Source organism: Halichondria panicea, chromosome 14, assembly GCF_963675165.1.
Source record: "Halichondria panicea chromosome 14, odHalPani1.1, whole genome shotgun sequence".
Classification (NCBI taxonomy): Eukaryota; Metazoa; Porifera; class Demospongiae; order Suberitida; family Halichondriidae; genus Halichondria; species Halichondria panicea.
The window spans coordinates 3,043,455-3,070,870 of NC_087390.1; the positions used below are offsets into that span (position 1 = coordinate 3,043,455).

The window sequence follows — 27,416 nt, forward strand, 5'->3', positions numbered from 1 at the left end:
CTTCACAACTGCAAACCTGCATAGTCTTTAATAAGCTGTTCCATAGTAACAAAACAACTTAAAAAGTCCTCACTATCAAGTCCATACTTCTCATACTGATGCACATAAGCCTTGGCAGTGTACATGTTCCATGCTTTCCTGCACACAGAGTTCAATGGTCGAATGCAACTTTGACTGTTTGATACCAAAGTGCAGGTCTTCTCATAACCATTAAAACCGAGGCTACTGCACCATACTGAGCATGTGCAGGACTGGGGGACACTGTTTGAGTACAGCCGTGGATCGGTAAAGCCTGAAGTATCGACAGCGTTCAATTCATTCCCGCGTAGCACAATCAAATTCGCTAAACTTGTGTTGAAGTGATCAGGGGAGCACAAACTTGCATACTGTTCCGGATTAGTTGGTCTTGACGGCCTTTGTACTCCAATATCACGAGCCCAGTCCATCCCCTCTTCTATTGGGGAGTTGGTAATGAGCATTTGACGAAGATGTTTCAACAAACCGGACCAAAGGTAGTGAGTGTACTCATGAGATCGTTCGGGAATTTGAGGGATGGTTTTCAGCGATAACATCTTGTAACTGGGAGTGGGGCAAAGAGATTCTTGCAATGCAGTCAGAGAGCACATGTTGTAGAGCAGTGAATCAGGTGCCGATGATGATATTTGATTGTGGTGATCAAACCGTATAGAAGGTTGTAAAACGCTTGCCAGAGAATGGCAGACAACAGAGTTGATATCTTTGAACGTGATCTCTTTCAGTCGCAACAGTTTCGAGCACACTTTGTGCAGCTGGTCATTCTGTAACAACAGTATTGCATCGGACACTCTCTGTAAATGAGCAGTCGTCAATAATGTGTTGTAATCTTGCACAATCACCTCCCCCGAGTCGTATGGCCAGACTATCTGATTGGCTAAAACAGATTTTGGATACGAGTCCTTTATCTCCTCAGAGACCCTCGCCCCCACGCCTGATCCCGTACCCCCGGCAACACTCATCAGGACAAGAAAACCAGCCAATGAATCGCATCGCTCAGTTTGCCTCTGCACCATTTCCAAAATATCGTCACAAGCCGATGGGCCGTGACAAAGGTATCCATTGGCCCAGTTATTCCCGGAGCCTCGTTTCTGTGTGTAGACACATCGTTCATCATATAGCCACGTCTTCGATCTCCGTGCAGACGATATCGTTTGTTGTATTACTTTAGACTCCATATCCACCAATACTGCCCTAGGCATTGGAGCACATGCGGTGTTCGGTGATGCGTAGAAGAATCGCTCGATGGATGAGCTATCATAGTCTCTGTGCAGCCTCTGGTGGACTTGTGCATCATTATAGATGGTGGAGAAGAGTTGGTTGCCTATTTGGTTCCCACATTGGCCCAACTGCACCGTCACAATAGACATAAGTCTTAAAGCTGCTTGAGATCAAGCTCGAATTAAATATAGGAGAGGCAAGACACGCCCCCATCCCATGCTGACTCAGCGTCTATGATTTCAAGAAACAAGACAAGTACACTGCATATAATACTGCTGCACAGAAGAAAGTATTAAAGAGCAGCGAGATTCTGAGAGCATCAAAGAAAACAGGTCTACAATACTGCTATACAGAAGGTGTACCAAACAGAGGAGAAGTTTGTGTACAGAAGAGCTGATACAATTTGTTTCACCAAGCGCTTAAACGAGCAGGGCGGCCCGTTTCTTTTTTATTATACGAGATATGAACAATCTATTGTAACCTAATTGAGCTCCATAAGTTGTTATGTCAGAGGAATTTAATCGAGGTGGGAATGAAGGATCTGCCGAGGAACGGAATAGGGAACAAGACGATGTGCCACGCCCACTAGAGCTTAGTGTTGGTGCTTTAAGGACACTCAGTAGCGGCTCGGATCGGTCACGCTCTAGTAGCGGTTCAGAGCAGATACCATGTCAACCGGGACGTAGTCCGAGTGGGGGGAGCACACTGTTTCGTCCGTTACTAACAACGACAGGGCAGATATGGCTGGACCAATCAGAGGTGAGGGTAGAGGTTGTCTAGGATACATAGTGTAATCTTGATACTGCAACGGTTTGTGTGTGTTCTCATACGATTTCTGAGTTACCCCTTCAACACCATACCGTGTTGCATATACTTCCTCTGAACATTTCACTTCCCTTTTGATACTGTAAAATTCATCACAGCAGTCCAGTCATTTGTTGAGAATTGAACTAAATGTTTTGAGTATATCATCTGAAGGTTCCTTCTAAGCCTTTAGAAAAATAAAATTGTATCACCAGGAGCCAAGTCATCCTAATGGGCGATCCACAAGTCTGTTTTATGCCCAATATCTATTGTGCATTGTAACAATGGCTAACCATAATAATAATAATTATGCATAAACAGTGATGGTTTTGTTAGTTCTAAGAGAGCTTTCACAATCGGTGCTATACATGTACAGGTGACTGTGGGTGCATCAGTGTGTGTACGTTGGGAAGTAACCCAGTCCGTGACTGAGATGGATTTTATTGGCATCTTCGAGTGTCTCGAGGATCCAGCTGCCCCAATTGACATAGACGGACTATTGGATGCTCGTCTTCGTGGTGTGAGCAACTCTCACAATGGAGAGATACACTGGGTCATGGAGGAGATGCTCTTTGTAGGCAGTGAGTGACAGTCGTGTGTGTGTGTGTGTGTGTGTGTGTGTGTGTGTGTGTGTGTGTGTGTGCGTGCGTGCGTGCGTGCGTGCGTGCGTGCGTGCGTGCGTGCGTGCGTGCGTGCGTGCGTGCGTGCGTGCGTGCGTGCGTGCGTGCGTGCGTGCGTGCGTGCGTGCGTGCGTGCGTGCGTGTAGGGAGGTAAGGGTGTGTGTGTGTGTGTGTGTGTGTGTGTGTGTGTGTGTGTGTGTGTGTGTGTGTGGGTGTGTGTGGGGAGGTAGGGGGGTGTTTTATTATCAGGATGGCTACAAGTTTGTATGTCAACTTGGTCCCATTATGTACACACTATTATTACATTATGTACACACTTCCACTTCCTTTCTCATGCATTCAGTGACAGTTCGTTAATTAATTGATTATCTCTACCTTTCACTTGATCACAGGGGAATCTACGACAGTTGTGTTCTGTTACCTTGACGACCACGCCACTCTGCGAGCTCGTAGCCCTCGGCTAGTGGTGACCAATCCCGCGGCTGTGGCCACCACTGTAGTCCCGCCCCTCCAGCGAACACTCAGCCAAATTACAGACCCTATCGAGATCAAAGTCTTGAGTAAGCTAAACATAGAGCATTTATTGTTGGTGTTGATTTCCTGGTACACTGTACTAGCCAATATATTACCTCAAGTGTATTAGCTAGGGGATACTGTGATACTATACACACACAGAATTATCTAGTTGAAAGTACGTACTCTCGTTTTGTTTGCGTAAGATGTGTGGTATTAAATGCATTTATTTAAGCTACATTGCAGATCCGTCAAAAATGGATGCAATTACTGATCTCTCTGCTCATTGTACAAAGACCTCATACAAATCACTTTAACAATTACATGTATAAAGAGAAAATATGCACATGACAAATGTATGATTGTAATTCTCTAGATTTCCGATGTTCCAATCTTCGTTCCAAGATGTTTGGTCCCCCATCCCCGTACCTCAGGTTCCAAGTGAAACCTCCCCGTGGAGACAGACAGCTGCCCCATCATCGCCAGAGGATGGAGTCGATGGCTCTACCCAACCAACTCAACCCAGCATGGAGAGAGGTCGGTGAAACTGCACAAAATGGCAATTAAATCTTAGCATCTAATAGTAGTGGTCTTAACGTTGCTATGAGTTACCAGGGTGTCATACAGGATTTTGAAGGAGAGGGAGGAAATAAGAAAAGTAGCTAGAAAATGGTTGCTAAAAAAAGGTCAACTGTTATTTCAATACCCTGTTAGTATGTAACATTTCCAGCTATGGACCCCAACTAGTACCTGAATGCAAATTTTAGGGGGGGATTGGAGCTAGAGGGGGATATCTCCCCTTTCCCCTTGTATGATACCCTGGTTACCATACGGTACGTGCGTACCATTGCTTTGCTATAATGATACATGCATGTATACAAAACGTACATACATGTACTACGTGTACTGTCACATGTACGTGTGTTTTCCCCCTAGCAATTTGCGTTTCAAGTTTTACCGACTGATCTCCTCGAGGTGGAGGTGAGGAACAAGTTCTCGGTCACCCGACCCTCCGTTACTCACTTCCTGGGTCGCGTGAGGTGTCCACTGGCTTTGTTCCTGCAGCAGCCGGGAGGAAGGTACCGGGATTGCCCTTAGGCTAGCTATCCTGTACTTGTAATTTCTTGCATGCTGGGTAATTCATGTACTGCACGCTACGCTGCTTGTGCACCATTATTACACGTGTACAGTATGCTGAGGCTTATAAGCTATAATCAGTTGTTGTTGCAAAATATATGCCCTTTGTACTGAAAGTGAACGTATTTATTTAAACAGTTAATTTTTATCTTTATACTTCCTAAATGTATCGGTACAGTACGGAGGTGTTTCACCTTGAGAAAAGGTTACCAATCGACCGTGTCCAAGGCAACATCACACTGACCATCCAACATGAACTGGATCTGGGACAGACTGAAGCCGAAGACAGTGAGTTGTAATATGAAAATTCTGCATTTTTTTCAGTGTACATATGTAATTAGAATGTACACTCCACATTCATGTATGTGTATGTACGCAAGAGCAGGGTGTCCTACAGGATTTTGAAGTACATGTAGAGGGGGGAAATAAGGCATGCAGCTGGCTAGGGGAACCCAGAGGCATGTCCCCCTAGTTGTTCGCCTAACCGTTATAAAAGCAAAAACCTGGTTAATCAGGTGGTCTTAGGTGAATTCTGGTGGGTAATTGGGGTCACCTCCAGTCTCACTGTATCAGTCATACAACTAGTACTTGTATGCAAAGTTTAGGGGTGAGGAAATATTCCCCCACCATTCCCTCCCCCCCATGTATGACACCCTGAAGGGTTTGATGTATGTCAATCTATGTAATTATTACACAATACATGTATACCAGCTGCGTGGAAATGTTTCTAATGACACTGTACAAGCCTGATTCCATTGTTACCAGTTTGCATGCGTCTCAACTCTGGGAGCCTTTCGTTTTATGAAAACAACTCACAATTCACAATCGAAAGAGTTTCAATCCCGGTTCATAATTATATTAAGCACACCCTCACACCACACACACTACACACAGGTCTCCCCACTGCCACCATCACAGCTCCACCCCCTACAGAAGTGATTAACGTTATCACACATGAAGTGATTAGTTCTGACGAAGAGAGCGTCTCGCCTTTGGTCAGTTTACAGAGCATTGTGGAAGACAGACAAAATGACAATATCATCCCTATACAACTGAGCGTCCAATCAGAATCAATAACTGAGTCACATGACCAAGAACCCCCTGATAATGCCCAACCAGCTCCAACACCCAGTATACAGATAACCACCGATCCCTCTGCTGCTAGGCAACACGGCGAGGATGACCCTGTAATTAGTGAGAGCCCCTCATACAGACGACAGCAGTCCCATCCTCAAACCAGCTTTACGATGATTCGACAAACACTACACAGTCGGAGACACGCCTCTTTCCATGGCCCACGAACTGTTAGTAGAACTGTAGACTTCATCAGGAGCATGAATGTTCCCTCTGAAGCTTCCGCCAGTACCACCTCCAGTCTCACTGAAACACTGCCCCCAAGTGAGTAAAAGAGAGCTAGTTAGTAAAACTCTGGATACTAGCTCGTATGTCAGTATACATGTCTAGTAATCTTGTGCACCCAGATTGGGAGGCGAGGAGGGACGGCACTGGAAGGCAGGTGTACTATGATCACGAACACAAAGTGGTCAGACTGGACAAACCAGATCAAGAAACAGGTCAGTCGAGTCTCAAGCTACATGTACATGTAGTACAGTATATTAGGTACGTGTTTCATTTATTCTCTTTAGGTGGTGGCGGCACAGACATTGAGCAGTTCGTTCAACGGTAAACTAATTGCTACCAATTTATGGCGACAGTACACATTGTCAACACATGGTTTGTAGCTTCACTTTAACATTACTTTCCTCCTTACGTAGGTTCACACGTAACTTGTTCCTACGGCAGGGCAGTCACCAGCCCACCACCCTCACACCCTCACCACTGGCACGCAGTCACACCATCTCAGGGGCACAGCCGTCTCGTAACCAGAGCCAGGGCCAAAATTCAATTCAACCTATTAACCCTTTAAGTACTGTATCGACGGCTACATCTAATAACCCTTTGAGTGCTGAGGCCGGCCTCAATCTTACACTGGAATCATTTGAAGGTACCGAAGATGTTGTTGAAGTGAGTGGCAAAGAAGTTCATGAAGATGAAACAGCTGTCGCTGAAAAAAGCGATGAGGAGGAGGTTAAGTCAAAGGATACAAATGTCGCCATGGAAACGGAGATACGTAAGGTCCCGCGACAGGAGAGTGTGAACATGGAAATAAGACAGTCCCCTGGTTTCAAGTTCATTACTAGACCAGACCTTTTCAAGTTTGCAAAGGTATAGTTTGTGTACATGTATAATTATATAGATACAGGGTTGATCCAGCAACACATGTGTTGTTATGCTGTGTTAACCCTTACAGAAATGTATAAGTGCAGCACGTATGCTGCACACATGCAACAATGAGTGCTGCACGTGTGCAATGGATATTTATGTGCAGGACAAGCGTGTCATGAGAACCGAGCTTTACGGCTATCGTACATATATGCCACACGCATGTAGCCTGCACATGTGTCTGTTGCACGCCTTCCACACGCATCTAGTTGGTATATGAGCAAACTGCATACAAGCCACACACGTGTCCTTGCACGCATGCCAACTGCACTCGTTCCACACACATCCAGTTGGTATGCGAGCAAACCGCATACAAGCCACACACGTGTACTTGCACACATGCCAACTGCACTCGTTTCACACACATCCAGTTGGTATGCGAGCGAATTGCATACAAGCCACACACGTGTACTTGCACGCATGCCAACTGCACTCGTTTCACACACTGTATTACTAGCAGCTGTCAAAAGTTTACTTCAAATCTTTGTCAAATTCTGGTCTAGTTAATAAGGACTTATAGCTCTTTTTTAAAGTTGGCTGAAGACTGAAGAGAATGCTAATGTGTCTTACCAACCAGTGACAAGCAATGCTACAGGCAACAAGTTCAAAGGAGAAAATCCCAGAGAAAACTGTTTTAGAGATTGGTGAGTTGTTTACATACTAAGTAGTCTGTTGGTTCTATTTCTGTAGTGGTTAAAACTGGTACATTAGTATATGTACAAGCAGGAGTCCCTGGTACAAGGAAGTGTAGTTTTCACATTATTTTCTAATGTAGGTAAAAAGAACATTTTCAAGCTGCAAGCAAAGCTAAAAGAAAACGCCTATATACTTCTTATGCAACAGAGGTTGGAGAACTAGGAAAAGAACAAATATATATAGCACAAGTCCTGTATATAATGTGATCTACTGTATGCTGCAGTTTTATATTGGATAGACGATATCTTGAGTTTCCATGGTAACAATGGCAAGGGCATCATACGTGCATAAAGCAAGCAGCACACGTGCTACATGTATGTAGCACGTGTGCTGAATCTAGAAGCATAGGTGTGAGACAAAAGCATCACACACGTTATGCACACGTGTGACATGTGTGTGGCATGCATACCATACACGTATGCCACACACAAGCAATACATAGGTGCAGTACGCGTGCATACAATAAGAGCAGCACATGTGCAGACTGCATTCACAGTACATTCATGGGGCACTCTTAGTACAGCTTTTATGTTACTCTCCTCTTGCACTTGTACCACGCTTGAGTGCGAAATTCTGAAGTGTAGCACACGTGTGGCATACATGTCAGAAGTGTGTGCTATGAGAGTATATGCGTGCAACTGATATGTGCCACACACGTGTCACACTCATTGCATTTCTGTAAGGGAACTGTGTGTCGATTCTGCATAAGAGACTGTGCATATCCCCCTCCCCCACTCCCAATCAAGCTTGTATCCAGATAAAGGGGAATATAATTTTATACATGTTTCGCTTATAGTTGCATGAGATGTGTTCTTCTATTACTGTATCACAGGATGTGAGTCACGAGACGTTCTTCAAGAACCTCCCAGTACTGGAGCTCATTCAGGCTATCCGCAATGACCACACCCTCTACACCAAGTACCAGCACAGCAGTAAGCTGGTGGCCATGCTCAACAGCTTTGCTCATACAGACTGTGACCTGCCCTCAGAATGGGAGAAGAAGGTGGAGCCCAAGACTGACAAGGTGGGTCTGCATTTATTAAACGAATCTTTGAATGCCTACATGTACATCTATCTGCATAACGTACATGTAGTACCATAAACTCTAGCGCTAGAGCACACTCCTCATAAACTAGCTCAAGTAGCGAGCCCCATCCTTTTTTCTGCTTTCCTGGTATCTAGCGAATCCCACCTTTCCCATGCCAATCAGTGTTTAGTGAGTTCCGCTCTTCTTTTTGGCTAACAAGTACTAACACCTTTCATTAAAATTAAAATCAGTGCTCCCTCAAAGAGGCAAGGGTTACGCTGACTGTGTGAACAAGAATGGCTTGTATAATTATTATTTTGACTCTCTTCCTTCTGACAGCACGTGTTCATCGATCACAGCTCAAGGTTCACCACGTACATAGACCCACGGTTACCGTATCCTGGCAACAACCTCACGAAGAAAGGGGGATCCTCCTCCGTGGGCATGGTGGTAAGTGTCTTAATACTCATAGCCTTCAACCAAACTTCCTTGCAGTACGTACTTTTATCATCCAACATATTCTTTCAGGCAAGGTCTCGACCGTTTGAAACTGACAGAACACAATCAGACTCCCAATCGACCAATCAGAATACACCACCACCACTTCCACCTCGTGCTCCAGAAAGAATCGCAGTCTCATCTCCAGCAGCAAGTAAGTTCTTCAGCAAAAATAGATAAGGATATTGGGCTTTAAAATAAAAGCACCGAGTGCGGTAAATTGCTTACAAACTTTGCATACAAAAAGTATAACCGTATAGCGGGTAATTTTCGCAAATATTCGTATGAACTAATCCATTTAAATATCGTATTTTGGATATTTGTACAACTCAGGATGGTGACGTTTAATTTCGGAGTTTTAACTTTCATATGATGCTCTACAATTAATACGAATTATTCGAATATTTTCACCATAATAATATTGTGACGAAAATATCTCGTTAGTACATGTACTTGTATATGCATGTACTGTCCATTGATAACAGGCTTCCCCTCCTATTTATATGCATTATATCTGTTGCTAGGTTACAGTGAGAGGGTGTGCCAGTTCCTACAGCAACCCAACATCTTCACCCAGCTGATAACTCGCAACCCCGGACCACTGTCAATTGATCTCAGGTAGGCAGGCAGTGAAATTCTTAGCCTTGGAACTATACATGCAGGTTGTTCTGTCATAATCGTTTAATAACGATATTCATTGGAGGAATAAAGAAAGAAATGAAAGTAGACTGTACGCCCATTTCTTTCTTTGCTGACTCATTTCGTCTTTTCGTTTTTTGCTGCCAATATCTATTTAGAGCAGACTACAGCTACATGTAGCCTCGAATCTAAAATATTGTGGCCTAGCTGGTATCTATTGCATGGGTCATAGTGCACAAGCGGAACTGAGTTCCCGAGAATGTGGGGAATTCGTTCTAAGTTTGTAAACCTTCGTAAAATTATACGAGGCTACATGAATGAAATTCTTAATTAGAATCATACTTCACCACTACACTACGTAAATTATCTGCAGACAAGCCATTATTCGCATTCAGAGCGGGGGGCCCTCAGTAATGGAGGCAATACAAAACGAGTCGGATGATATCTCCTTTGACCTCACCATGTTGCTCAGGTGAGTGTCATGTGACATCTGATATATGGGTGCTGATTGCGTGCATTGCTGATTTATGTTGTTTTTGTACAGTTTATTTGAAGAGGAAATCTCTCACTTCCTGTTCTCTGTGCCTACGGTTCACCAAGACGACACAGACGATGATGACGACACTGATTCGTTTTTGAGCTCTGGCTCAGATCATTATATTCCTATTACCTCGTCACGCACTGATCAGAATTTAGGCTCTGACTCAGATGATACTTCTAATTCCCCGTCCTTTACGCCTGCGGTAATTAACCACGAAGACGACTTTGTTGACTCTGACTCTTACTCATTTGACTCATCGCTCTCACCATCTCCGACAAGCAACTCTCTCACTTTATTCAACGAAGTGATACCCGAGATGATACCACCTCCTCCACCGCCCCCTTCACTGTTGCCAGGACAACATATACCGTCATCTCCCCCTCCACCACCATTGCCAGGGCAACAGATACCACCACCACCACAACAGCTATCTCCACCGCCCCCTCCACCATTGCCAGGGCAACAGATACCACCTCCACCACCATTCCCAGGGCAACAGCTATCTCCACCGCCCCCTCCACCATTGCCAGGGCAACAGATACCACCTCCACCACCATTGCCAAGGCAACAGCTAACTCCACCGCCTCCTCCACCGTTTCCAGGGCCGCTACCAGAGTACCCAATGATGGATCCGCTCTCCCCTACTCCACCCCCTCTACCACCATTACCAGGGCAGCGACGAGCACTCTGGTCATCATCACAACGCCGCTCTCTTGCCCCCAGCCCACCCCCTGCACAGGACACAGGACTCAACCATATGTGTAAGTCGACATACATATACACGCACAGTATCACAAGCATACAATAGCCATTTCCAATTTGCGCAATTCTCATGATTATATTTTCTCAGCTACTAGGGTTGCTATAGGTACGAACCCAATACACCCTGGATAGCAGTGCATGGTACAACTATTACTGACATGTAAAGGAGATGTGTTTTCATTATTTTCTCCCCTCAGCTGCTGAGGTTGCTACTACAACAGGAGCAGCTGATAGCAGCGAAAATGAAGACCATTTGCGTGAGTTTCGGTTAGAATTTCTTGAGTATCTAGTGGCTTTCCTTTAATTAAAATGCATGTATGTATAGTGAATATTGAACGTATATACATGACTGTGCATCAACGAGGTATTATGAGACATCTAAATGTTCCGACCCCCTGTCTTGCAGGGAGGTATTATGAGACATCTAAATGTTCTGACCCCCTGTCTTGCAGGGAGGTATTATGAGACATCTAAATGTTCTGACCCCCTGTCTTGCAGGGAGATAAATGGCTAGTCAGCTAGCTTTTAGTTTTCAAAGTGGTTTGGGTATTATAATTAATATTGCAATCTCATGCAGTTGCTGGTTTGCCTACGAGTCAGGTTCGAGAGTTTTTCCAACAGTCCAATATCTACCAGCTGGTTCTGCGGAGATACAATGGTATATCGGCCACGAGGAGGTTAGTGGTACTGTATCACTGTGCGTGCGTTCATGCATGTATTAACGTTGTTGCTATGACACACACAGGATGTATATCCAGCTCTTGGAGATGGACACTCTCGACGAGATGGAGAATCGCGTGAGAACAAATGAAGAGTTTGCACAATTTTTGAGGTGAGTGTGTGCTGCAGTACGTAGGAGATTACCGTACTGTGTAAGATCATACACATGCACATTGTCACAGTACTTGGTTGTATGGAAACCCCAACGCTCAAGTAAAAGCATATCCTGAACAAATTTTCATGTGACATTGTTGACCGATATTTGTGTGTTTGGATCCCATACACAGGGACATGGCCATTCAGTATCTGCCAGGTGCTCAAGGCTATGTAGAGGATACTAGCGATGCAGCAGGTGCTAGCAATGTGGGGGGTGTTAGCAATGCGGGGGGTGGAAGTGAAGACAATACCATCGTTGTTAATCACCAGTGTGAGTGTTACACACACACACACACACACACACACACACACACACACACACACACACACACACACACACACACACACACACCCACACACACACGCACACACGCACGCACACACGCACGCACACGCACACACACACACACACACACACACACACACACACACTGTACCTCACTACAAATTACAAAGTCATTTAGATTAGTATACGTAAATGTAACCTTGGTGATTTCCGAAATGAGCCTATTTTAATAGCTAACTTCAGTGCCAGTTGGCATTTTCCATTTTCAATAATCAAAAGGGTCTATTGAATAATGTGCTTAAATCCGTTGATTTAAATTTTGACGGAAAAGCGTAGGTTATACATGTTTCTCCCCCCCCACACACACACACACATACACAGTCCTTGGTCTACCAGTTCGCCGTATCCTAGAGTATTTGCTTGACGCCGCTAATTCTTTAGAGGCCTATGGACAATCGCACGTGGTACCAACGATACGCACTGCTAGTGTACCAGAGTTTGAGAGGCTACTGACGGAAAACTCCTCCTTACAGGCCTTGGTCATGTAAGTTGTTGTGCTGATGTCATATGATGTGTCATGTTTTCTTGTGCAGAGCGCACCAAACTGAAATTGAAACTTACATTACATCAGTGACCGTTGACGATTCACGTGAGTATAGTGTGATGTTTGTAAATGAAGTATCCATGCAAACTGTTGACGGTGTGCGTATGTACATATTCCCTCAGTTCCTACACCAACGGAGATACAACTCTACTTTAATCGTTCTAGCAATTGGTCGGTTGTCCTTGCCCACATACGTGTTCCAAGTTCTGAGGACAGGTAACAATTATGTCCTACATGTACATGTATCATACATATCAAAAGGAGATCATAGTTTTCCCCCGAGTGTCTAGCCACAATCTAGCACAATGCAACGAGTGATGAAAATGTGTTTCATTTTTAGTTGGAGTTTATTATGCTCTCCTGTAGGGCCATGGTGGACCGCATTCGTTCACTGACACCAAACCAGCTCTCGGATAGACTCACCTGGGACGGAATAATGAAACGTTTTATCGAGTAAGACATTACCAGCTATATAGCTTATGCTTCCCCACTCACAGAAACTGTGTACCGTACATCTTCTAATTTATCGGACAGCAAAAAATAATTATTTTGTAAATTGTCCGGGTATAATTGGAACAGATTTTTATAGAGCATGCGAAGTGTTCGGAATAATTAGAACAAGCAAGCAGCTGCATGCGAGCTAACTAAGTTTAATAGAACAGGGTACGACTGAATAGTTGCACTAGCTATCTAAAACTAGCTACTTGAGCTATCTAAAACTAGCTACTCAAAGCTATCTAACTGCAGCACTCTAAGTCTTACTTGTCGTCTATGAATGGTAACTCAACTTCTTAAGGTATTGTCCGAACAAATGTAATATTAAAGTACTGGAGTGTCCGTTGTATTAGAACAACGAAAATTGCCCAAAAGAGTGTCCGGGGTAATTAGAAGTGTCCGATAAATTAGAAGATATACGGTATTACTATTTAGTGTACATGTATGTACAGTACATGTATGTACATGTATGTACAGTACCCTATTTTGTTTGTTCTATAAATAACCCCACCACCATACCCACTCGTAGGGCGTGTGCTGACCGTATCCGGCTCTACAGCGAGACAGGAGCCAACGAGTCTGCTGAACCAGTCGCACAACCCAGTACAGTCTCCGAAGCTCGATGTAAGTCATGTGATGATAATTATTAACCGAAGGGACGCCGCGGCGCCACTGTCGGTCATAGCGCTGTGTTTGCACCATCAACATAATTATAAAGTAGTAGTTTTAGATTTGGCAATAAAGATTCGTTGTCGAATAAAAGCGAGCAAGTAGTTGCACGTATGTACGTAGCTATACGTGACTTTGATTCGAAACACTGAACTATCTACATGTAGTCCTACGCATGCGCACGTACTGTATGTCAGACATCCCCTCCCTCCCATGTGGACTGCCTAGTGAGCTCTGAGCTGCTGTTAGCACCGCAATAGCCTGTGATCGTGAAGGAGGCTATTCTATAAATTATGTACATCGGTAAACCCGACTCAACGTAGAGGGTTCTGCACTTTAGTGCTCTAGTTATACCAGTATACATGTAATACTGTCATGTGACCACCACAGTACTGGCAAAGGAGGACTTCATCCACAAGCTGCAAAGGTTCCAAAATAAACTGGATTCCCATGGTTACGCCGACTCGACCTCCCGCATTCAAGAGTAAGTCATACCCACCATTTATAATAATGAAAACTTGCCAATACCTGACTAGTTTTGATTAGAAAGATGTATCAGTACCAGTCATGTACTTGGTAGCTACCAATCAACTGTGTGTTGCTGTCTCCAGGGTAACCATAGACAGAGAGAAGTTGTTGGAGAAGGCCTACTCTTTCCTCATGGGTACTTCTGCCAAGGTCCTGCGAAGGAGTCGCTGTAACATCAGCTGGAGTGGGGAAGCAGGGTAGGTGTCATGTGACTAACTACACTTATTAACTGATGATAATTATGATTATGGTTCGTTAGTGTTGTGGATTTGTTAGTGTTGTGTTCTATATTCGTACAGATGTCTATGTAAAACTATGTACTATGTATATTCTTGTACGGGGTACTTGATATCATGTGATAACCATGTGATCTCTGTATACAGACTAGACTACGGTGGACCTCAGAGGGAGTTTTTCTTCCGTCTATCTCGCCAGCTGTTCAACCCGTACTACGGCCTGTTTGAGTACTCTGCCCACGGCTCCTACACCATCCAGATCAGCCAGCACTCCAGTAACATACCGGACGCCATGCAGTGGTAAGGAGGGGGGAGGTCCAAACAAAGGGTTAGGTTGATATGAGCTGTTTGAAGCTGTTTGAAGCCATACAATGTTGGTACTCTCATGTTAGGTTATTTTCTTGTGTTCTGTTGGTCCAATTATAGTTTCCTTAAACCTTACAATGAGCTACATGTATAATTATGATCAACATCTCAACCATTTTCGGTATGTACATGCAGTATCAGTAGTGCAAACTTTCAGAAAATCACATATCAATGTACCAACGGAACTCGTGTAATTAGAAAGGCCGGCGTCCTTTTTATTGAAGTGTCCTGATTTCAGGGGTTAATTTGTACAGTACTGTACTGTATGTGCTAGCTTCTATTGAGTTGTTGATAAAGGATTTCAATTATAACTACATGTGTAGAGGTGTCGTCATAATTTACTTTCGTTCCGTTTCATTATTCTGTTGTCATGCTTTTACCCTATAGGTTCCGATTCGCTGGTCGTCTGATTGGCTACGCTATCATTCAGGGCACTCTACTAGATGTGTTCTTTGCTCGACACGTTTACAAGGCTCTCTTAGGAAAGTAAGTGTGCACTAATATATTGAAAGCAACGGCTATAACATTAGTTTGTTAATTGGTAAAGTTTGGCCCAATCACATTTTGAGTTAAGTATACATTTCTACCATAGTTTTGATAGAGCTTTAGTATTATATGGCTACTGACACCCCCAAACAATTGTTGTGTATTGAAATATTGGACTATCGTTGTGACGATCTCAGTTTCTAATATCGATATCATACGTACATGTACATTAATTATAAGACAAGATCGCTAGAGATGCATGAGTATATGTATACACATGTAATATGCACAGTGTTTAGAAGATATTCCATTGATATTCAGGAAATGTGTCGTGAGTGACATGGAGGCCATAGACATATCGTTCTACAACAGTCTTCAGTACGTGCAACACAACGACCCCGAGCCATTGGACCTCAACTTTGCCGTTCTTGAAGAGACCTTTGGAGAAGTGAGTTTAGAGTATCTCTTGAACACACACCCACACCACCATCACGCACACACACACACCGCACAAACATGACGCGATACCACCCATCCACACCACCACCCACACACACACACAGACCTCAGAGTACGAGCTCAAACCTGGCGGTGCCGACATCGTAGTCACCAACTCTAACAAGGTTGAGTACATGAACCTCATGATCCAGTGGCGCGTATCTCGTGGGACCGGCCCCCAAACTGAGAGCCTGGTGAAAGGATTGCGAGAGATGATGCCATTGGCTTATCTCAAAAACTTCGATGCTCAGGAACTCGAGTGGGTCATCGCAGGAACTGCAGAGATTGATATTGATGATTGGAAGAACAATACCGTCTACTATGGAGGTAGGGGCTTATTATTGATACATGTATGTTTACTGTAGATACATACATGTATATGAGATAATTACAGCATCTGGTGACGCTTTGATAGTAGTCTAAGAGCTTTCTCGAAATTGAGCTTCCCGCTTGGCATAGTGAAATAACCAACTGCTATGTACGTAGGCCAAATTTTAGCAGCTGCCAATCAGTGTGTGTGTGTGTACGCGTTGCTACAGTATTATAGACACAATAAAAATGAACCCAGTTGTACATGCATTAGAACAGGATAGTCATGTGAGCTGCCATAAAATGTTATATTGCAGGCTACAGTAATACGCACAAGGTCATCAAGTGGTTCTGGAGGGCAGTGGTGGAGTTCACCAATGAACAGAAGCTGCGACTGTTACAAGTGAGACCACATCCCCAGTATTATGTCATGTGGTGTGTTGTCATGGATACTAGTGTACCTCTAAAACATTGTTCATACAAGCTACATACATTAATAAGACATTTCTTTTGCAGTTTGTTACTGGCACGTCTAGTGTTCCATTTGAGGGTTTCAAAGCCCTGAGGGGATCTGGGTCTATCCAGAGGTTTACCATTGACTCATTGGAATCATCACGTTCTCTACCAATGTGAGCGGGTGTGTGTGTATAATCCAGGTCAATTGACTAACTACATGTACTTCAGTAGCTATTACTATTATTACGTGCAATTGAACAGCGTAGCTACATGTAAGTGCATGCAATGTGTTGCTTAATAATTATTAAATTATTATTTTCTCCTCTGCAGAGCTCACACCTGCTTCAACAGACTCGATCTTCCTGGATACCAATCATTTGAAACTTTACGTGACAAACTTACCTTAGCTATCGAAGAATGTGGAACTTTTGAGATGGCATAAATATTTTTTTAGTGGGATTTTTATTTAGTGCATTTTGATTTTATATCACCTGTTGAGAGAGAGAAACGAGTATTCAATTGCATGTGACTGATATATACAGAGAAGTTTATAAGCATGATCGTATGTTTACGTTACCTAACGTCCTGAAATCTTCTTTCTTTGAGAGCTAATAATTTTTTTCGACTCTTCATGCATATATGCATGCATGATGCATCCTCTTAATTTCCACAACACATTTGAATGTATGAGACGTATAGTAATATTATAATTTAAGGATGCCAGTGTCGGGAATAGACTGTAGATCTAAAGAATAGCAACTCCACACAAGTCTCGGCCTGGGGTCGAGGCTATACACATGCACAAGCTGTACAACACAATTTCCTTGGAAACATAAGGTGCATGGTGAATGTGTTGTTGCATGGTTATGTATAACAGCAACGAATTGCATAATTATAGAATCTAGTGAGCAACTGCTTAGCAATGGATACACTAACCGTTAATTGTCGGCTAAGGTCTGGAACTATAGGGTAAACTATATAGGTGTCCTATAAAAAGAGTGATGTGTACCTTATATATAATTATAGCGGGTATATTTCGAGGGTATAAATGTTTGTGGTTTTCGCTGATCAAGCATGCATCTACCACTAACATTCATACCCAATTTAATATCGCATGCATGCATGCATGCTGCAGAAAGACTGCTATTCTGCGAAAATTAAATCCGTGAAAACCTTTCTAACGGTCATTCCGCAAAAGTTCTCAAGAAATAATATACCTGCTATATTATAATAATTATACGGTATACGAAAAAGGAATGCAACAAATAAGTTGTTACATGGCTTCACTCGTGCGCTATATATTAGGGGTATACAAACACAAGTCCTTTTTTTGAACTAGACACACAGTGTCTCAGTTTCAGCAAAAGATTCAGTTCAGGAGGTTTCGAGTGTAAGGACATTAATTTTGGTAACAGTCATTGTGCAGAGCATGATGGAATCTATTGATGGTGCGTTGTGGCCATAACTAGTAGGAGAAGTAACTTCACAGCTACATTTGATATTGTTTCCACTCTTGTAGTACGAAATTGAAACGAATGGTTGGGCCTGGACAGTTCACACCATATGCTGGATGTGAAGTACTGTGTGTTCTGAATATGGATTGATGAGCTGTGTAGCTACATACATAATTATATGCCGTACTTATAATTAACTGAGATGGCGTATTTATTTGAAGGAGGACATGCATTGTTTATAAATAGACTTACTCCAGGATTGATGGATAGGAACTATAGTGGCACAATTTAGATATGCAAAATTTGTTGTAGTCAACTGGCAAGCCCCATTCTCTTCTATACAGCCCTCATAGAGGTTTATTGTGCGAAGACGGTTTAAATCTTGACGAATATTGTTCTGTATTGAGCTCAAACTTTGCACGGAGTTCTGCACATTAAAAAACTGTGAGGAGACATTACTATCAAAATCTGATTGCCGCCGAACTTGTACTTCTAAGGATACTTCTAAGGATCGTAGCGATTTTTGTAGCAATTCAAACGAGTCGTTTGTTCCCTGCAGCATTTCCTCCAACTGCTGAATCTTAGATTATCTTCAGCAGTGCTGGTACTCCATTCATTTTCTCCACCTCTGACCAGAGGACTGAATATAATCACTGCCACAAAACACACAATTAAAGTACAGACCAGAAATGCAGTCACTAGAGCAATAGCAATGAATTTCCCCCTCTTCATTTTAGTACGGATTTGACTGGCTAGTTGAGAGCTATCGCTATCCTTAACGCAGTTAGGGCGATCGATTGTCATAATTATATTGAGAACGTTTTTCCTGTATTTTGAGTTGTTGGTACGCATCTTGCTCGTTCGACTGTCCTCTAACCTGGGAGCTATCCTTAACGCAGTTAGGGCGATCGATTGTCATATATTGAGATCGTTTTTCCTGTATTTTGAGTTGTTGGTATACTGATTCATATTGTTTATTCAGCTGTTCTCTATAAACCTGGTGACTTGTTTCAGGATCTGGTTGACAACTCATCTTCTTCTCAACTAAGCGGATTAATTGGTTGAGTTACATTGCGTTTTATAGCCTTTTACAATGGTATAGCAGTATATGAATTTACTGAGAATAGATTAATAGGTATAATAATTATAGTAAACATGCATGCATGCATGCATGTATCTGTTTGTTGATAGTGAAAGTAACAGTTTCAGGAACAAGCTGTAAAGCGTACAACTTTCAAGGTGAAGGTATGAAACAGCTGAGTGACAATCATGCAGTTCTTTGAAACCAAAATACACACTATATATACCGTATATAAAATATAGTGGGTAATTTTCGTGGCGTAAAAAATTCGTTATTTTCGTGGTCAAGCTGACATCCACGAAATTTTAACGCAGGCATGGCTTACCGTAACATATGAATGCAATACAGGCAACGAGACTAAACGAAATTTATACTCACTAAAATCACTGTTTTCCATGCAGATAAACGAATTTTTTATCCCCACGAAAATTACCTGCTATACGGTATAGCAGAAGCTGCAATGAACAACAGCATAAAAACTGCTCAGATTGGGCGGCATTATCATTAAGCTGCAACTAAAATTGTAAAGTGATTATGACAGCATTTTTTCTTGCCCAGTTGCACATGCACACATGCAGAAATCATGGTAAAAAAGTGAGCAATATCGCTCAAGCTACTATTACACTCTAACAGTGCCAGTATACTGCTTACGTTGAGATCTCTGAAGTACTAGTTGTAGTCGAGAGCATATAGCCTACCACAAACTGGTCAGGGACTCTCCTTTGCAAGTGAAAAACCGTAACCGTTGAGCCAAATCAGCAGAAAATGACACCACAACTCACACTCCACATCATCACTCACCTTTAGTCTCCTGCAGTGGTCAGTATACCCACCTGTCCATATTGTAACACCTGAGGAGCTCAGCACCACCTTATAACAAAAGAAACAGGTCACATGAACAAACAAATCAAAATAACAAAAGTCCAGAATCACATCATCCCTACAAAACTTGTTGAGCTCTTATCTTGGTATAGAAGGGTTCTAGACAGGCTAGACAAATTAGCTAGAGACGGGCTCCTAGCTATATAGTTACATGCCCTCTTCTTTTTTTATGCGCCTTTGGTATCACCATGCATGCAGGAATACATAAGGAGATGGAGCATCTTACTATATATGCATGCATATAGTATTCGCTATCGTCTAACCACATTTCCTTGTTTGTAATGTGCTAAGTGCTCTGTACATGTGTGGCTGATAATGCGTTTGATTTGAATAACAATGATATAGCGGTTTGACATAATGTCAATGTTTGTACATAGCAGGACAATACAGAATCTACGTAGTAAACTGCTCCATCTCCTCATGTGCTCCTGGTATCACTGAGGTCAGTTGATTCAACCTTATCGGAGATCCATTTGCATGGTTAAGCTACATGTGAAGTCAATTTGTCTATAACTAGTTTATTGTTGCCTAGTCCATGTGAGAGGAAAAACTGCATTCTGCTACATGGATCTGCTACAGTAACTACAATATAATTACCGTATAGCGCGAAATGTTCGAGGGGCTTAATTTTCGCGGATTTCGTGGGTTAGAATTCTATACGAAAATTAAGTCCACGAAAATTGTTCTTTAATTAGAATTACCTGCTATCGTGCAAATATATTAAAGGCGTGGCTTCCGGTAAGCAGTCATTCCGCGAACATTGTGCAACAAAATGGTTTTTAGAGGCCAATCCACAAAATATAAGTGCCTCGAAAATTTCGCGCTATACAGTATGTGCTTTACACCCTTGGTGATACGTAGTTGTAATTGGGTGGTGTTGGTTTACCTTATCGTAAAGTAATTATGTTGAACAGTAGAGTACCCCTTGTTGTACTTTTGTGGTAACACGTTACATTTTTAAATATGCATTGTTATTTAAATTTTTTCTTCGAAGAGTACAGTGAACTGATTTGGTGAGTAAAAGGATTGCATATATACATGTAGTACATTGGAATGGCATGATACGGACTCTTACACCATAAGGGAAATGATACAGGACATAAAAATAACGTTTTTAGAGTTTTTAGAGTTTCAATGAATGTTTTTTACTTGCCTTGTGCCGTGCTTTCTTTCGTGCACATGCAATGGGGAAAACAATGTTAATCATGTGACATGTATGTATAAACATTGCACGATATCAATTAGGCTGAAGACATAGAAGTACATCACCCACACTTAGGAATACTAAAGCTATACTCACCACTTAACTTGACTTCGCTTTTATAGAAGACAGCTCGAAAATGAATCTTTTATCCAAGGGAGCAACTAGTTTAACAGATCGATAATGAGCGTTGACTTTGGGTTATCACGGCAGCATGTATAACTTACCCTCTATAGGCGAGCAATTCTTCCGAGAGAGAGCTCCTGTTGAATTTAACCTCTTTCTCTGTCCAGCCTCACTCAGTTTCTCCTTCAAAGACACTTCCTGCAGAGTGATATAATGACACTTTTTACTAAATACGTACACTACCGTCCACTTTTAGTGGCACAATAGACGGTTGACCAGCTATTGTTGTGTACACTATATACAGTGCATGTTATATAACCACACTAGGAAAACTATAGTTATATATGTAGTTGCAATCTACAAGTCACAATCCCACATGTGAAGTTCTCGATCACCTACATGCAGCTAAGGCCATTGACAGATCGATATTCACTACTGATTTTAACAATACTACCTGTTTGAGCTTGTCAAGAGATAGAATTTCGCCAACGGAAGTCAACGCTGTCTTCAACCTCTCCACAGGGTCCTCATCGTCATGTAGCTCCATTAGAGAGGGGTTGGGTGGTATAATTGGGGGTGGTCGCATGCCCCGTGTCTTAGGTACACCCAGTACAACATCATACATCACACCGCATCCAGGTCGCTGCTCCAAAATGTGTGTGTGTGCATGTGTGTGTTTGTGTGTGTGCATAGGTCTGGAGGAGGTGGTATACATTGAGTAATTATAGCTAGAGTGTAGGAGTACATGTACATGTATATACACAGGCTTACATTATCGTTGGTACTTTTCGTGAAAGCACTCAAAGCACTCTTCTTGTTGTATACTTTCATACAGATTCTTTTTCGCAGCTCCAGTACAACGTTCGTGGGATGGTAGAGGGCCACGCCTACTTTGAGGATAGCGTATACCCTGTACCCATCCTGAGTCACTTTGTTGAGGTCATCGGTATTGTGAGCAGCCACGTCCCACAAGGTTGTAGCATGCAGTCGTTCCTGTATGAGCACACAGTGGATGTCATAATTAAGCCAAGCACATGACATAACTGATATCTTTCTCTATATAAAATATGAATTTAATAAAACTTTAGGGGGTATACATACTTCAGTTGAGAAGTTTTTCTCTAATATTAAAGGGGCCTGGGTCATTTTAAGCTTTCAGTAAAATTACTAAAATTAATTACTGGAGCTGCAAAACTGCACGTATAATTATAGCTCCTCAATGAGCCTAGTTTTAGTTACGACTGTTTGTCTAACCCCGTGTTCATGTTTTTTGACAATCTTTAGATCCAGCATACTCTCCTCTCTCTCTCCACAAAGAAACATTGTTTCCATAGAATCATCGGATACCGAAGGATAATCAAGAAATAGAATGGGCACTTTACACTCGAACCCAGACTTTTTTCTCCAGTCTGTACGTGCCCCAGGCAGCTCACTTGTAACTTTCTTGAGTTGCAAGACGTCATGCCTCTGTGATACAACCATGTACCTATCTGCATACAAATGTTTCTGTTTGTACTGATCATTATCAAGCTTCCGATACTCAGCATCCAGGTGTTCCTGACATCTCTGCAGATCATTGCCCCATCTATCACATAATCTATATGACGGAGATTTAACCGTAAGTTGCATGACGTACACAATTATATGACCACACACAATGCATGACACTCACCTCTCTCGGTCATATGACTGAAAAGAGTCGAGCGGTCGGTCGTTACTGCTACAAAGGTCGATACTTCCAATAGAGACTGATGAGATGTTATTAGTCAAAAGAAGACCATTGCCAGACTCCGATACTGTATGGACAGTCACATTGATCTTCTGAGAATGGCCCTGTCGTATCTTGAACACACCTCCTGTTAAGACTTCTGATTTGTTCCGCATTGCCACGGGCACATACTCTCCTTGTTCATTGAGCTCTAGTATCTCCACCCAAACTTCTAGCCTCTTAGTCAGCTCTCTAACCCTGCACACACACACGCACGTATAAAGCACTGGCCTGCAAATAAAGATATTAACTCACTCATCAGCAACAGAATACTGACTGTTTCCCTTATTCGTAGCGCCCTCTGCCACATACACTAGCCCCTTGGAGACATCCTCAATGTTCTCTCGTTGTCCCCACATCTCGATAGAAAGTGCTCCATTGTTGACAATGTCAAGAAAATCTTCATCAACAGTTGTAACCTTGAACACCTGTGCAGGTCCGTACAAAAGTTAGTGCATGCTATAAGTACCATAATTTATCAGACAATTTTCTAGGCAATTTTGTTACTAATACAGCGGACACTCAGTGCTTTAAATGTTCTAAATATCTGGACAATCGATATCCACCTGAAAAGTTACACTTCAAGCAATGTTGCTCTCTCTATAGCTAGCAATATAGCTTTGGGCTTATTCTGGACTCTCACGTGCGCTGTAATAATTATCCCGGACAATTTCGATATAATTATTTTGGTGCAAAATAATTATTCGAGCATAATTTACCTGGCTGTGTTGAAATGTCTGAAATCTACTTGTCAGTGAGTTGTTCTCCAGATTGGATTGTATCTTAACATTCTCTCCCTGAAACCGGTACTGACAGAACACACAGTGGCGATAGTCCTTGGACATCCCAGTAGCCTCCAACACATTGATCTATTAAAATCAATATGAGTTACACGAATATACTCATTATACCGTAACACTATAACACAATACAAGTTTACATAGGAATTGTTTAACTACAATGCTTATTGTACATGCTGCAAGTACCTGAAAGGTGATGGTATCTCCAAGACACAGGCCAGAGTCTTCACCATGAGTACTTTGCCGGGAGCATCTCACAATGATCACCTTCAAGTGTCCACCGTCCTAAAAAGATCAGCAGAATAAGGACTAATTATAACAATGTTACAAGTGTACGTTGTCTCGAATAAATGACTCGCTAGCCGTATACCCACAACTTATTATACTGTATACAAACTCACTTCTCCAGTGGCAGTCACAATAGGAGCGCTGTACTCATGGGGAACATTGTGTTTGAGACCCACTAGACAGAAATTTGCAAGTCCCAGGAGAGTAGGTTGTTCTGAGTCATTGAAGGGTAGATTATCATCCTACAAGAATGAGGTTTATATGTAAATCCATGACTGTGTGTGTACAGTATAGCTATTATGTACACAGTCATGGATTTATACAGTTGCAAGCACTTACTAGCTGAGCACCTCCCTCCTTCCTCTTAGCCACATCTCTCAAGATGACAAGCTTTTCTTGCAGTGTGTTCACACTCCACACCGACTCACTCCCCTTCTGTCTGTGCAGGACCCTAACCAAAATCTCATCGCTCGTATTGACATCAGGTGATTGCTGGGAGCTAAGTAGAGAGCGAGGGACAGCAAGGACAACTTGAAGCTCAATTTTTTCATTGAAGGTCTCCAGTAGCGAGTTGGCTTCTTGCACCATTTGCTTGGCCTGTGTTAGAATGTCACCTAGTCTCTCACGATTCACTTCCTCCCACTCCTTCTCTAGGCTGAATAACCTATAAATATGTAGAGTAAACAATGGAACTTCGAACAACATGGATTTTCGAACGATTTAGCACTAGGTAAGCAAAAACAAACAGTGTTATGCAGAATCTGACCCTACACAAGCCGACTTACATGCCTTAGGAACAAGCTGGGTTGAATAGCAACGTCGCAGCTCTTACAATGATGACGTAATAAGCAAGAAAACAAGGGTGTGCATGGTTGGAATTTCGAAAAAAAAATTTATCTCCGAACTGAGGTACTTGATGCTTTAATTAGCTAATATCGAGCTTCCCATCAGCTTTAGTATGTCCTATTTAGTATAGTATGGAGTAAACATAAGTAACACTAAAATTACTTCACTACTGCTCAAAACAAACAAGAACAGTAAGTGCTGAATCAGTACTTTTTAATTATAAAGAATAAAATCATGCTGTATACAACCATCCACGTGGGTGTTAAAAGTGCTGACGCTCAAAACAAACAAGAAACTTCTGAATCAGCACTTCACCTTAAATCATGCTGTATATATACAACCATCCACGCGGGTGTTAAAAGAGTTCGAAGTTTAATTGTTTACTCTAAATGGGACCAATTGTCCATGCTCTATATATGTGAACTTAAACAAATGTTAATCATAAGACAATACAGACAACATTATAGCGTCCAAGTTAGCACAGTTAGGAATTCCATATTTATATTATACATGCTGACATCTTAATTACTGAGGCATATTTGATGCATTACATTTCTGTACGTTCATCAGTGATCGAAGTTTAACCGGAAAGATTTAGACAGATTTGTGCGGATTTTCATGGAGCCAAAACAGCAGCGATTCCACGGTCATTTTTAAAAAATTAGCTATATCACCTAGTGAAAAAAAGGATGGTACTTATAGCTATGGATCTCGGCTCAATAACTTGAAATTGACTATAATTGTACATAGGCTACTATAGAGAGCAGTCTAGGGGTCAAGTTAGTTGCCGTTTTCCATAACTGATGTGAGTTTGCTAGAGAGCACAACAGTAGATCTACCACAGGCACCATAGCTTAGTACTTACATCAAAGGAAAGGTTAAGTCTAATGTAAACATTGTAGGCCACACATTCTATTGCCATGTCTCGCCTTCTCTGTGTCAGCACAGACTGCATGGTTAACCTTATCATTAGATGTGACTCACTTGTAGCTTGTACCAGTACTGGTGCAGGGTGAGATAGACGCTGACGCATTGAGTTTCTCTTTTAGTTTGATGAATTCAATCTGTTGAGCCTCTAGCGAGCGTACTATTGGGAAATGACATAATCATTAAACAGAGTATTGATGGTGGGCTCACTTATTTTGGTGCAAGATGCCGTAATGTCATCCTGCGTACCCCTGTGCAATGGCTGCACAAGAGGTGTACGAGCACTTTCAACTGGGAAAGACGCAGTTGGTAGCGTAGATGGGGTCTCATGGAAGTAGGATTGCTTGCATGCAAATGTAGCATTTAACTTTTCTACTACTGGGTCTGTCCATCGACCATTTTGAGTCAAGACTGCAATAAGACCATTGTATGCATTCGGATCTTGCTTGACTCTTTCGATCAAGTATGAAAACACTTCTCTTGCTTTGTTTGCAGGTACTACAGAAGCCAATAGCACTTTGGAATGGATGTCTTGTGAAATGAGTCCTTTGGCATAAAGTGCATCTCCAATACTTTCAATGGATGACTTCAATTGGCCAACTAGCACAGTATAGCACTCTCTTATAGTGATACTCTGTGGAGTTTCATCAGATAAAGCTGTAGCCATTGTACAATTGTAGAGTCAGTTAAGTTTTGTGTTTTACGATCGAGCAGAGCTACCTCAATTCTTTTATTGATGTTATTGCTGGGAAATTGTTTCATTTGGCCATCGCTTTGTAGAGTGCATAATGAACTAATAATTAGTCCAATTATCAGTCAATGGGAGCTCGTCCTTATCTAGATCTGTCTTGCTGGCCTAATATCTTGCTACACACTACCCCACTCAATCGCTCTCCTAATGCGGGTACTATATACCGGTAAGCCACAAAACATGACAATGATACCATACTCAGGTAGGCTAAGGCTTGAAATTGAAGAAAACGTGTGTCTACTATAAAAAACTACCATTTTTTTAAAAATCTCGTCAATTACACATTATTTTTTCCAAACATGAATACCTTTCATCTGATAGCATTATTACCATGGTTACTATCTTGGTATGTGCGCTAACTGTGACCAAACACGACATACCTTAACAATAGTTTTGAATAATTATGGTATCAGAAGAAAGCTCTTAGTGAGATCTACTAGAAACAATCCGGATATTTGGTATGAACTCATTCTAGCTCTGATTACAGCAACTTTATTGAAAAAAATGCTCAAAAAGTGTGAAAATTTATGATTTGTATGCCTACTGTACAAAATACGTGATAGCAGCCCTAAATATCCACTTGGTTTCTATTGTACTGTAGTAAGAGCTTTCTTTTGATACTAAGATTGTACCATGAAAGTGATTATTGGAGGCAGCGTTCTTTGGTTTAAGTAAATAGCAAGTTAACGTACGCAACAAGGCAGTAACC

At 42.1% G+C, this 27,416-nt stretch overlaps 3 protein-coding genes and 1 long non-coding RNA gene across 9 annotated transcripts; 2 read left to right on the plus strand and 2 right to left on the minus strand.

The window, feature by feature from the left end:
• Position 1: 1 nt before the first annotated feature.
• LOC135347619 (tubulin delta chain-like) lies at positions 2 to 1,461 on the minus strand. The gene has a single exon (XM_064545656.1). It carries the CDS (start codon positions 1,401 to 1,403, stop codon positions 3 to 5), a length of 1,401 nt encoding a protein of 466 aa, XP_064401726.1. The 5' UTR covers positions 1,404 to 1,461; the 3' UTR covers position 2.
• On the plus strand, positions 1,458 to 17,091 carry LOC135347578 (E3 ubiquitin-protein ligase HECW1-like). Its single transcript, XM_064545606.1, has 34 exons — positions 1,458 to 2,013; positions 2,435 to 2,639; positions 3,071 to 3,238; positions 3,568 to 3,728; positions 4,128 to 4,270; positions 4,507 to 4,616; positions 5,223 to 5,726; positions 5,810 to 5,902; positions 5,975 to 6,011; positions 6,104 to 6,554; positions 8,140 to 8,331; positions 8,674 to 8,784; positions 8,863 to 8,986; positions 9,357 to 9,450; positions 9,845 to 9,943; positions 10,016 to 10,773; positions 10,972 to 11,031; positions 11,352 to 11,451; positions 11,520 to 11,606; positions 11,782 to 11,921; positions 12,318 to 12,480; positions 12,530 to 12,585; positions 12,663 to 12,756; positions 12,907 to 12,993; positions 13,565 to 13,659; positions 14,095 to 14,188; positions 14,316 to 14,429; positions 14,616 to 14,768; positions 15,222 to 15,320; positions 15,642 to 15,768; positions 15,884 to 16,145; positions 16,445 to 16,530; positions 16,644 to 16,756; positions 16,914 to 17,091. The coding sequence occupies exons 1-34, from the start codon at positions 1,759 to 1,761 to the stop codon at positions 17,023 to 17,025; spliced, it is 5,547 nt and encodes a 1,848-aa protein (XP_064401676.1). The 5' UTR covers positions 1,458 to 1,758; the 3' UTR covers positions 17,026 to 17,091.
• Positions 6,561 to 7,557, plus strand: LOC135347665 (uncharacterized). Its single transcript, XR_010398509.1, has 2 exons — positions 6,561 to 7,255; positions 7,387 to 7,557. It is a non-coding gene; the product is annotated as an uncharacterized LOC135347665 (long non-coding RNA).
• Positions 15,484 to 26,956, minus strand: LOC135347592 (kinesin-like protein KIF13B). 6 transcript variants are annotated; one of them, XR_010398473.1, is made up of 17 exons: positions 26,167 to 26,956; positions 26,014 to 26,116; positions 24,523 to 24,847; positions 24,297 to 24,425; positions 24,082 to 24,180; positions 23,815 to 23,964; positions 23,351 to 23,523; positions 23,000 to 23,293; positions 22,582 to 22,924; positions 22,099 to 22,320; positions 21,782 to 21,970; positions 21,429 to 21,525; positions 21,301 to 21,365; positions 21,154 to 21,168; positions 19,920 to 19,988; positions 19,770 to 19,838; positions 15,484 to 19,081 (listed from the first exon to the last, which is right to left on the minus strand). XR_010398473.1 is itself a non-coding variant. In XM_064545622.1 (15 exons), the coding sequence occupies exons 1-13, from the start codon at positions 26,621 to 26,623 to the stop codon at positions 21,304 to 21,306; spliced, it is 2,643 nt and encodes an 880-aa protein (XP_064401692.1). In that variant the 5' UTR covers positions 26,624 to 26,956; the 3' UTR covers positions 15,484 to 19,988; positions 21,154 to 21,168; positions 21,301 to 21,303. The 6 variants fall into 6 exon arrangements, 3 of the variants coding, with proteins under 3 accessions (XP_064401692.1, XP_064401693.1, XP_064401694.1); XR_010398472.1 differs by having other exon boundaries at positions 15,484 to 19,838; XR_010398471.1 differs by having other exon boundaries at positions 19,770 to 19,988.
• Positions 26,957 to 27,416: the final 460 nt, after the last annotated feature.